Genomic DNA, 12,607 nt, shown 5'->3' with positions numbered 1-12,607 from the left:
ATGAATAGATTACCGACACCCTCATTCTGTGTGGGTTTGTCTGTGTAAGGTGTTTTTGCATACTGCTATTCTTTCAAAGAGCAGAAACATGCAAGGTGCATTATGCTTTTCATTGTCAGTGTGACCCAAAACTGTGCCCCTAACAAACACTATTTCATTCATCTTGGCCAAGGTGCAGAAAGGTCATAAACACACAACACAGCAGTCACTATAAATCCATACAACCCAGACAATTATGACACATCTTGTTCCACACATCTTAATCCACATATTCAACACGCTGAACTGTAATGTCAAGCAGTGTCTGACGAAGGCCCTAAAAACTGTCAAAGACTCCAGCCACCCAAGTCATAGACTGTTCTCTCTGCTACCACCCGGCAAGCAGTACCGATGCACCAAGTCCGGAACCAAAACAGCTTCTACGCCCAAGCCATAAGACGGCTAAATATTTAAACAAATATCAACATTGAACCTTTTTCCACTCTCTTCTGACTCATCACACACGCTGCTGCTACTGTTTATTATCTATCATGTTGCCTAGTCACTTCACAACTACCTATAATACATATCTACCTCAATTACCTCGTACCCCTGCACCTCGACTCAGTACTGGTACCCAGTGTATATAGACAATGAGTAACGATAACTTGTCTATTTTTTCCTTGTGTTATCATTTTTTTCCTATCATTTTGAAATGTTTCTCTTTTCATTGTTGGAAAGGGCCCGTAGAATACACCTGTCGTTTACAAAGCATGTGACAAATAAACTTTGATTTGGTAGTCAGTTAAGACCTCAGCATATAATACATGTACAGTATGACAGATAGGTTAGCCTAATGTAGTGGTTTGTGAAAGTGTGCAGCAAGGTCAGGGCTTTTACAATATAATTATGAACATTTCTATTTGAAGATAAAACTGAACAGTGTTGCTAAAATATATATATATTAGCCTTAAGTCATTTTGGAACACTTGAAAACATGTTAGAATGGAAATCAGGTTTAATCCACCAGGCGCTGGGGTCCCCGATCCCGCGAATGCCCACCAAGCAGCTCCGCTCCGGTGAGATGGTATAATGGAGCCTTTTGTTTTATTAAAACATCCTTTCAGGACAATGCGCCCTTTACAGTGACGGATGAGCGGACCTTGACAACACCCGAGGGGGGAACAGCGGGTCTCGGAACCGCTACAAGACGTATAGAAGCCCCCTGCGAAGCTAAAGCCAGGGGACCACAGCACCACCCCCCTCGACAAACTACAATACACATAGAGCAGTAGTGGATCCGCCAGCAGCGGGCACCGAGGCTTGTTAATATTTAATGGATCATGTTACTCATTAAACACAACGTTCCAAAACAGCTGTTATTCTCAAACTAATAAAAACAATACATTTATTGACGGATCATTTTCTGGTTGTTTGATTAACCATATAATGTACAACATTGAGGAACACTGATAAGGTATCACCCAAGACACCCATACGCTTCTCTTAGAATTTGTGTGTGGTTTCCTTTTACGTTATATACTGATAACCTCTCAACACGTTTGACTGCATCCTGGTAATCATTCATGCTGTCATTAAGGTTACTTAAACAATCCTGTGTGATTAGACGTCAGTGGTTGCCACTAAATACGTGCAATTGGTCTTTGGGTAGGTTAATATAAAATAATAAGCTATATCTTCCCAAAGTGGGCGAAGTTCATAACCGCCCTCGTGTGTTGCAGACTCGCTGCACATTGTTCATTGATTGATAGTGTCTTGGTTTTTCAACAAACGGCACGTTTAGAGTGTACACTTGCCACAATTGTACAATTTGGCTGGTAGGTCAACACATGAAACCACTTACCCCATGTGCGATGTCGGCGGGTGCAGAAAAACCAAAGTAGGCCGATGTAGTTGTGGTTGTTGTCGACAAAAGTTGTATCATGTGGCTACCTATCTCCAAATCAAATGCATTTTCAAAAGTTCACTTGATTTGTGAGCGATGTCTTCTTCTGGGTCGAGGGTAATGAGGACAATCAAAAGTTCAGATGACGACTGGACAGTGTTGTTCGTCTGGTCATAGATAAATCCATAGCTGGAACTACTCTGTCTCAAAAAAATTATATACTGCGAAGACTGAATGATTCCCAATACAAAATACTTTAAAGACAATGCCTGAGACTTGTCGTTAGGCTCATACTTTCTCCTTTGTTGCTCTATTCCCAGCGCCCGTGTGGTTGTTCCTTCTCTAACTCTGAGAACAACAGCTCCACAGGCTATGGAACAACAGGGAGGCGCGCGCACATTACGCGCCGGTCACACACATATTTCCCAACTCAAAACCACTGTCGAAACGTCCTACTACAGAATATGAACACCAGTCCCGTTTTTCGGCTAATGCTTTTCACTTATAGTGTTCAGATAAACCCTCTACCTTTATTCATAGTCACTAATTAGACTTACAGGATATCAGATAGCATTTCCATTGTGAGTTTTTCTCTGTCCAGTGGACATATGAAGTCCAGATGTTTTAGTCTTTAATCTTCCACCACCTCACTTCCGGAGCCCTCGCGCTCCCTGGATGAACGTGAGTCCAGTGCTCCTCCAAATCTAAACTAGCCTGAAATCGCAGGAGTCTTCTGACTGACTACAGTACTAGAAATACTGTCTCTGGCATACAGCCTATTCATATACTGAAGAATTTCAGTGTTTCCCGTACATTTATTTTTATGAGATTTTACTATAAGGGAAGTTTTTTTGGGGGAAATGCATTTGCATTTCCACTTCGATATGTCTCATGGCAAAACATGTAAATACGTGTTGAGTCAGTTGTACATGTTGACTCATTCTTGTTTTTGTTTTGAATCAATACATCACAGCATTTGGTCTGCTGTCAGTCAAGAAGGTAGGCGAGAGGTGAGTATGGGCATGTTCTGTCAGCCATTATCAAGCCAGAAGTCTAGCCTAGCTACTGTAAGGTGATGAAGAGTGACATCAATGTAATGGTGTCGTATATGGCAGAACATAGACCACATGACACATTACACACATCTTGGTGGCAAATGAAACTAGGCAATGAAACTCACACAGATTAAACATATAGTCCATAAACGGTCTGCTTTCTCTCCCTCTGTTGGTGAGTGAGTTGAGAGTGAATAGAGCTGCATAGTAAGAGGAGACAGGCAGTGATTGGGCAAACCCCATCCACCAACTGTAGACATCCTTCCCACCTTTCTTCCTTCCACCTCTCCTCCTCCACCAGCTGCGTGGGAGGTGTTATCTCAGAAGTTGGGGAAATTGTGAAATTATCTTGAATAGAAACACACTGTATATTTAGGAGAAATCAAAAAGAAACTCAAAGTAAACGTTCTGCTTCTCTGGAAACTGAGAAAGGTTATTCAACATGTGGGCATACCTACCCTCTAAGGTGCCAATACTTTTCGTACCTCCATGTCAATGACGTCCTCCACTTAAGCGTTGGCACTTTGAATGGACCGTGAGTAAGCTGGATGTCTAGCAAGCACTCATTATGGACTGACTGCGCATTGTCAGGTAGTTTATGATGGGACAAGATGTTTGAGAGAGAGTGCCCAGAAGAGCCTCACAGAGGAGAGAGGAACCCCCAACTTAGCTCAAGGGAGTGGTCAAGAGCCCTGACCTCACTTCCTGTTGGGGCTACTCACAAGCATTCCATTGTCTGTGAGTATGTGACTGGAATCTTGAGACTCCCCACATCTGGCAGCTGTTATTACGGCCCCTGCATGGTGAAACATCTGTTGATGTGCCCTTGAGCAAAGCTCAATCCTAATTTCTCCTGAAAGTCACTTTGGATAAGACTGTCTGCTAAATGACAAAATTAATGTAAATATCAAGTGTCTTTCTTGTAAGTGAACATGTATTGTTGTGACGCAGTCTGTGGTTACCTGACTTGTCTCTAGACCTATGCAGTTATGTGAAAGTGAGAGAGAGCGAGAGACAGACAGTCATTTAGAGAAACAAAACCATTTCTCGTAATGTCTAGCAAGCAGACCTGGGCAGAAAAAGTTGTATTTTGTAGTTTACTAGAAAATACCAACTTTTCAAATACTTGAGGTAGTCCAACAGTAGTCAGATATAGAAAATCAACTACAGGCAATTATTTCCTTTGATATTCAAATATAGGTCTCAGAAAAACAAATCACATTTGAAACTATTTTGAATACCTCTCAGAAAAACACATACTATTTTAAGGTATTTTATGTGCAAGTTATTAAAATATATACAGTTGAAGTCGGAAGTTTACATACACTTAGGTTGGAGTCATTAAAACTCGTTTTTCAACCACTCCACAAATTTCTTGTTAACAAACTATAGTTTTGGCAAGTCGGTTAGGAGATCTACTTTGTGCATGACACAAGTAATTTTTCCAACAATTGTTTACAGACAGATTATTTCACTTATAATTCATTGTATCACAATTGCAGTGGGTCAGAAGTTTACATACACTAAGTTGACTGTGCCTTTAAAAAGCTTAGGAAATTCCAGAAAATGATGTCATGGCTTAGAAAGCTTCTGATAGGCTAATTGACATAATTTGAGTCAATTGGAGGTGTACCTGTGGATGTATTTCAAGGCCTACCTTCAAACTCAGTGCCTCTTTGCTTGACATTATGGGAAAATCAAAAGAAATCAGCCAAGACCTCAGAAAAATAATTGTAGACTTCCACAAGTCTGGTTCATCCTTGGGAGCAATTTCCAAACGCCTGAAGGTACCACATTCATCTGTACAAACAATAGTACTCAAGTATAAACATCATGGGACCACACAGCCGTCATACCACTCAGGAATGAGACGCGTTCTGTCTCCTAGAGATGAATGTACTTTGGAGCGAAAAGTACAAATCAACCTTGTGAAGATGCTGGAGGAAACAGGTACAAAGGTATCTTTATCCACAGTAAAACGAGTCCTATATCGACATAACCTGAAAGGCCGCTCAGCAAGGAAGAAGCCACTGCTCCAAAACCGCCATAGCAAAAAAAAGACTACGGTTTGCAACTGCACATGGGGACAAAGATTGTACTTTTTGGAGAAATGTCTCCTGGTCTGATGAAACAAAAATATAACTGTTTGGCCATAATGACCTTCGTTATGTTTGGAGGAAAAGGGGGGAGGCTTGCAAGCCGAAGAACACCATCCCAGCCGTAAAGCACGGGACTGGCAGCATCATGTTGTGGGGGTGCTTTGCTGCAGGAGGGACTGGTGCACTTCACAAAATAGATGGCATCATGAGAAAATAAAATTATGTGGATATATTGAAGCAACATCTCAAGACATCAGTCAGGAAGTTAAAGCTTGGTAACAAATGGGTCTTCCAAATGGACAATGACCCCAAGCATACTTCCAAAGTTGTGGCAAAATGGCTTAAGGACAACAAAGTCAAGGTATTGGAGTGGCCATCACAAAGCCCTGACCTCAATCCTATAGAAAATGTGTGGGCAGAACTGAAAAAGCGTGTGCGAGCAAGGAGGCCTATAAACCTGACTCAGTTACACCAGCTCTGTCAAGAGGAATGGGCCAAAATTCACCCAACTTATTGTGGGAAGCTTGTGGAAGGCTACCCAAAATGTTTGACCCAAGTTAAACAATTTAAAGGCAATGCTACCAAATACCAATTGAGTGTATGTAAACTTCTGACCCACTGGGAATGTGATGAAAGAAATAAAAGCTGAAATAAACCATTCTCTCAACTGTTATTCTGACATTTCACATTCTTAAAATAAAGTGGTGATCTAGCTGACCTAAAACAGGGCATTTTTACTTGGATTAAATGTCAGGAATTGTGAAAACTGAGTTTAAATGTATTTGGCTAAGGTGAACTGTATGTAAACTTCCGACTTCAACTGTATACTGAACAAAAATATAAATGCAACATCCAACAATTTTACAGAGTTAGTTTATATAAGGAAATCAGTCAATTGAAATTAATTCATTAGGCCTTAATTAATGGAGTTAGCATATTTAAAACTAGCAAGCAAAATGTCCAATTGAGTAAGAGCAGATATTGTGACTCTTCAACTCATCTCCATTCCTCCTCTCAGACCCATCAAGGCAGAGTGGTATTAGAGGATCTGAGGATCTGAATTTCCTTTGTTTCTACTTTTAGATGCTGGCCAGCCTTCACTAGGGAAGTCATCACAGCAGTCAAGCGTAACTGTTCTCATGCTCTATTTCAGTGAAAGGGGACTTTCCATGGCTAAATTATATACATTTAACCTATTTTCTACGGTGTTTATAGATGCAAGGATGTTGTCAACATCGTGCATGGGAATTTCAATTCGGGTTAAACTGGTCTGCACAAAGAGCAGGCAAGACAATACTAAGAAAATATTCTGTTACTGTTCTTTTCTGCATGAGGATTGCTGGGTGAAAACCACTGTATATTCCTGTTAATATTACCTTGTTTTGATTTGAAATAGACATGTAAAGAGAAATGCAGGGGAAGGATCTCTTACATCACTTCCTCTTCTGAAGTCAGAGAGCAGCTCCACAAAGCCTGGACCAAATCCTTCCTCTTTCTGCCACAGATGCTCCAAAGTACCCAAAGTTAGACTTTATATTTTTAGCACTGTGAATGTTCCTTAAGTCATGTGCATCTGTAATCCATTCCTGTGATACAATGAGACCTGATGGTCACAATGACATGAATAATGATACTCTGAGTGTTCACATTCAGGTCAAAGGATGTGGGAATTATTTTGGTTCTACGACACTTTTGTCACCGTAAGTCTCCAGAGCGACACTTTTCTCAACTGATGATTGAGACAGAAGGGGTGCAGGGTCATTTTTGCCTTAGCTCATGGCCTCATTTTAGTTTAGGTTCACCAGTAACTTTTCTAGCGCAAATATGCTTTACCACAAAACAGTTATACTACATACAATACTCCTATTTTTGGTTCTACCTTAGTACTAGGGTAGTGCTGCAAACAGTCAGAATATGAGAGAACTGAACACAACTGAAGGGGCTTTGCATGCTTGCATGTGATCGTAGTTCAGCACCATATTCTGCACTCTATTTTATGAATACAGCATAGGGCATGTTCTGAGAATTGTCAATATGAGTTCTGGATGTTCAAATCAATAGTGTTACTGTAGATGAACAGGCATCCCAGCCAGAGGCCTCAGCTACAGCTGCTTCCAGCCACTCTGAAAAATCACTAAAACCTGTGCCATTAACCAACAGTAAGTATCCTGAGGTGCTGTGTGATTCAATCAATGGAGCAATGGGACAGAGTGGCGCAGCAGTCTAAGGCACGAGTGCTAGAGGTGTCACTAAAGACCCGGGTTTGATCCCGACTGTATCACAACCGGCCGTGATCGGGAGTCCCATAGCGCGGCGCACAATTGGCCCAGCGTCGTCCGGGTTAGGGGAGGGTTTGCCCGGGATAGGCCCTTCAATATAAATAAGAATTTGTTCTTAACTGACTTGCCTAGTTAAATAAAGCTTAAATAAGAAAAATAGAGACAGCAGGCTGTGTGTGCTGCTGGTTGTGGAGGAGGTGTGTGTGTGTGTGTGTCATTGCCAGGTGTTTTTGTTCCCCCCATACCCCTTAACAGACAGAGTAAACATTGTCGGTTGGACATCTGCTGATCTTCTCCTTTCTCCAAATCACCCATTAGCAGCTTAAGTGTTGGTCATGCCACATGTCTCTCTCTCTCTCCCCCTCTCTCTCTGTCTCTGTCTGTCTGTTGTTCACAGGTTATGTGGTAAAACAGGTCCCCCTGCTCCCCCTCCTCCATAAATACCTCAAGTGTTAACTTCCCCTCTTATCTCTAACCTGAGCATCTAGCGTTCTCTTACCTACACAGTAGACTTGTCGTTGTTAGAAACATTTGATCTCTTCGTTGTGGGGTGAGGTTCACCTCATTGTCCACACCACATGGAGGGCGCTTTGTTTCCCCCCACACAAATGAAACCGTATGTGCTTTTGTTAGATGTGTACATGATGTGTACATAAAGCCATGTGAAGCCACTTATAACACCAGATTTCATTACAGCCACATTATTATTAGACATATTTTATAACTGCCAGGCCTTGTTGTACCCATCTTCTGTTTGCCTCCTGTGTGTCCTTTGTTAGTGTTTTCTCTGTGTGTCTTTGTATTTTCTCTCTGTGTGGCTGTGTGAGGGGAGTCTCTCTGAACGTATATGATCTGTCTATTTATTTTCCTAGCAGAGCTCTCTGTGGGTATGAGTGAGACGTTTCCGTGGTGCAGTGGATCTCAGTGTGTAGTCAATGTTAAAGGGCTCCACCCCTTCTGCCCAGGAATCTCTCACAGGAGTATAGAGTTACCTCGATTATTATAGCCTGGACTCAATAGACTGTTCCACTTTATTAATGTGTGTGAGTGTGTGGATGTGTTGTGGGTCTGTGTGTTGGTTACTCTACTGGTGTATTGGGCCATATCTATTATGTTCCATTTCAGTGTGTGTGACTCTGCCATCCCCTCTCTCCCTCTGACAGGGTGGAGAAAGAAATGAGGAGGGCAGGGAGGTCCAGATCGCTCCATGGTGAGGGACGGTATGGACATGGGGATTGGGAGATGAGGGACATGAGGTAGGGGTTGGGAGGCATGGGTTTTGGGGCTTCCTGGAGCTTAGGCCCTGTGTTTACAGAGCCTTGCTGAAGTACCAGTAGGAAAACACATTCTCATCCGCACATTCATTATTAAACTAGGCTCTATGAACATGATAACTCAGGGATAATGTTTTCCTAAACAGGACCTGTCATTTGTGCTGTCATACAACTCTTGTCAGTCAGCTTAGATCACCTTCTCTGTGTGTGTCTGGTTGAAAGATAAATACATGTACATATCAGAGGAGGCTGGTCATTGGAAACATTTAACATTTTTAGATACATCTATGAGAAATATCTGTTTAAAAACACTGTTCTGAAATGGTCTAATCTCAATAGCGCCCCCCTCATGTGAGGACGGCTATTTTTAGTCCTCCTCTAGAAAACACACCCAACTCTGTTTAACATTTTTTTTTGTAAACAACGTCAATACACAGCCTATAAGTATGGCATACCACATAGGACAAATGAACAGATAACCAATCAGATAACTTGCAGTAGCAATAGACATTCTTCCCATCCAATCAAAGGATTAAATAAACTCTCATACTGTAGGCATGTGCGATTCTGGAGATTTTAATGAAGAACTGATTAACATTTTCAAGGCCAGCTAAGGATGCTATAGCAAGCATGTTTCACATTAGAGTTATTGAATTAACTACCAAAAGGCAAGCCTTTGTGTTTTTAATTGGGGTGACACTATACACACATGAGCTTGTCAGCTATCTACTAGCCAGCTCTGGTCCAGGGCGTTACTTATGTGCCAGATGTAAACAAATCATTCCTAACAACTGGAATAATAACAGATGTATTTCCCCAGTCCTCCTCAACTTCTCAAGTCAGGTAGCACAGATGAACAGGAACAACAGACTGAGTTTAGGAGTCAGTTAAGTGTGAGAGGTGACAGTCATGGATGGGGCTCTATTATATCCCGAAGCATCAGAGAGGACGAGGGCAAAATCTGAAACCACATGGCAGCCATCAGCGTCTCCCCTTGTCATTGGTGGAGAAACCCGACACTGACATTTCCAGCTAATTTTTTTGACCTGTGTGTGAGTTCAAATGCTTAATATACTCGCAGGTTTAGATCAATGGTTATGGCGGTGTGCCTTTCTCTCCCCCGTGTGTGTGTGTTTGTGCACGTGTGGGTGGGTGTGTGTTTGATGTGTAAGATTGTCACTGAATAGTGTTTTTCATGTTCTCCCGCTCCAGCTGTGCAACATCTGGACCCATAGGTTGACATACAGTATGTAGCCTACTAACAGGATGAACAGTCTTAGAGACAGCTACAGTTGAAGTGGGAACTTTACATACACCTTAGCCAAATACATTTAAACTCGGTTTTTCACAATTCCTGAGTAAAAATGCCCTGTCTTAGGTCAGTTACGATCACCACTTCATTTTAAGAATGTGAAATGTCAGAATAATAGTGGAGAGAATTATTTATTTCAGCTTTTATTTATTTTATCACATTCCCAGTGGGTCAGAAGTTTACATACACTCAATTAGTATTTGGTAGCGTTGCCTTTAAATTGTTTAACTTGGGTCAAACGTTTCGGGTAGCCTTCCACAAGCTTCCCACAATACGTTGGGTGAATTTTGGCCCATTCCTCCTGACAGAGCTGGTGTAACTGAGTCAGGTTTGTAGGCCTCCTTGCTCACACACGCTTTTTCAGTTCTGACCACACATTTTCTATAGGATTGAGGTCAGGGCTTTGTGATGGCCACTCCAATACCTTGACTTTGTTGTCCTTAAGCCATTTTGCCACAACTTTGGAAGTATGCTTGGGGTCATTGTCCATTTGGAAGACCCATTTGCGACTAAGCTTTAACTTCCTGACTGATGTCTTGAGATGTTGCTTCAACATATCCAGATCATTTTCTTTTCTCATGAAGCCATCTATTTTGTGAACTGCACCAGTCCCTCCTGCAGCAAAGCACCCCCAGAACATGATGCTGCCACCTCCGTGCTTCACGGTTGGGATGGTGTTCTTCGGCTTGCAAGCCTCCCCCTTTTTCCTCCAAACATAACGATGGTCATTATGGCCAAACAGTTATATTTCTGTTTCATCAGACCAGAGGATATTTCTCCAAAAAGTACAATCTTTGTCCCCATGTGTAGTTGCAAACGGTAGTCTGGCTTTTTTTGGAGCAGTGGCTTCTTCTTTGCTGAGCGGCCTTTCAGGTTATGTCGATATAGGACTTGTTTTACTGTGGATATAGAAACTTTTGTACCTGTTTCCTTCAGCATCTTCACAAGGTCCTTTGCTGTTGTTCTGGGATTGATTTGCAATTTTAGCACCAAAGTCTCTAGGAGACAGAACGCGTCTCCTTCCTGAGCGGTATGACGGCTACGTGGTCCCATGGTGTTGATACTTGCGTACTATTGTTTGTACAGATGAACGTGGTACCTTCAGGTGTTTGGAAATTGCTCCCAAGGATGAACCAGACTTGGCTGGTCTTGGCTGATTTCTTTTGATTTTCCAATGATGTCAAGCAAAGAGACACTGAGTTTGAAGGAAGGCCATGAAATACATCCACAGGTACACCTCCAATTGACTAAAATGATGACAATTAGCCTATCAGAAGCTTCTAAAGCCATGACATTATTTTCTGGAATTTTCCAAGCTGTTTCAAGGCACAGTCAACTTAGTGTATGTAAACGTCTGACCCACTGCAATTGTGATACAGTGAATTATAAGTGAAATAATCTGTCTGTAAACAATTGTTGGAAAAATTACTTGTGTCATGCACAAAACCGACTTGCCAAAACTATAGCTTGTTAACAAGAACGTTGTGGAGTGGTTGAAAAACGAATTTTAATGACTCCAACCTAAGTGTATGTGAACTTCCGACTTCAACTGTACATGCGTACTCAGATAAAAGAGAAAGAAATTGGAGCACAGATGTTTCACAGCATTGGCACAGCTCAGCAGGACACCCGAAGAAAGAAACGCTTGGGCTCCCAAATGCACTCATGCAGACTGTTGCTACCCTGAAGATTTTGGGAAGGAGAGGGTGGAGGGTGGTGTTTTGGAGGATAGTAAATGATGTGTGAGAATGGGGGAGCTGAGGGAGTGGGGGAAAAAGGTGAAAATAGGGTAAGGAAATAGAGGAAGGATGGATGGATGCAGAGGAGTTGAAAGAAGTGGGTCAGTAGAGTGTAAAATAAGCTTCCAGTAAGATTATTTTACCTATTAGAATATCCCTTCTAGGAGATTGCACGCACACTGCTGGGTTGTTTACCTGAGAGATAGAGCAGAGGATCAGTGTGTGTGTGTGTGGGTGTGTGTGTGTGTGTGTGTGTGTGTGTGTGTGTGTGTGTGTGTGTGTGTGTGTCTTTCTCACTTTGTGCATATGTGACAGGGATGACTGCATGCAGGATTTGTTTATATAAGTGTGTTTACAAAAGAGTGTTTGCCCCGACACGTGTCAAACACACACATCTCTCCCCTCTCCACTTCCTTATCTTCTATTCTCTCAGGGCAGGATTGGCTGGTTGACTACAGGGGTCAATGTTGGGGTCATCAGATAACAAGGATCAGGGTCAGGCCATAACAAGAGCACAGCTTTAATCTCTCTCTCTCTGCTGTCCAGACCAGACAAACCCCCTCTATGGCCCCTGTGCACTCTCCTTCACACCCTGGTCCTTTTCACACTATTGTGCCGTCCTGCACTGTGCTGGCTCGGATATTTCCTTTCCACTCTGTCCTTTCCAGCACAGTTCCAGCAACTGTGATGGATGGTAACCAGGCCAGTGAAGTACAGCTCGGCTCAGCTCAGTAGGTTAAAAAGAGTACTTCAGTTAAGAGGGAAAACGAATGTGAAGATGACTAAGGGATATCTGTGAGTGTGTATGAGTGTGTGTGTCTATGTTTGCTTGTGTGACAGACAGAGTGACAGGGTGGTGGAATGTGCGTATCGTAAAATAACAAAGGCTGTGAGAGGAGATGACAGGGAGACAGTGAGGGTCTAGATCTCACACTCTGCCGACAGCCTGGAGCAGTGCAGTCTA

General features: G+C 42.3%; 2 protein-coding genes across 2 annotated transcripts in view; one reads left to right on the top strand and one right to left on the bottom strand.

Moving 5' to 3' along the window:
• The window catches only part of LOC139364775 (sphingosine 1-phosphate receptor 2-like), a 41,096-nt gene extending 38,810 nt beyond the window's left edge, over positions 1–2,286 (bottom strand). The window contains exon 1 of the mRNA XM_071101830.1: positions 1,844–2,286. The gene's annotated coding sequence lies outside the window, so the exon portion shown is untranslated. The remainder of the gene's footprint in view (positions 1–1,843) is intronic.
• LOC139423562 (uncharacterized) overlaps positions 1,034–12,607 on the top strand; it is a 26,847-nt gene continuing 15,273 nt past the window's right edge. The window contains exon 1 of the mRNA XM_071175154.1: positions 1,034–1,058. Within this exon, the coding sequence (XP_071031255.1) occupies positions 1,034–1,058 (25 nt within the window). The remainder of the gene's footprint in view (positions 1,059–12,607) is intronic.

The sequence above is a fragment of the Oncorhynchus clarkii genome, chromosome 13 (genome assembly GCF_045791955.1).
Source record: "Oncorhynchus clarkii lewisi isolate Uvic-CL-2024 chromosome 13, UVic_Ocla_1.0, whole genome shotgun sequence".
In the NCBI taxonomy this organism is placed as follows: Eukaryota; Metazoa; Chordata; class Actinopteri; order Salmoniformes; family Salmonidae; genus Oncorhynchus; species Oncorhynchus clarkii.
Note: the sequence above shows the minus strand (reverse complement) of the source record. Positions and strands in the feature narration are given on the sequence as shown.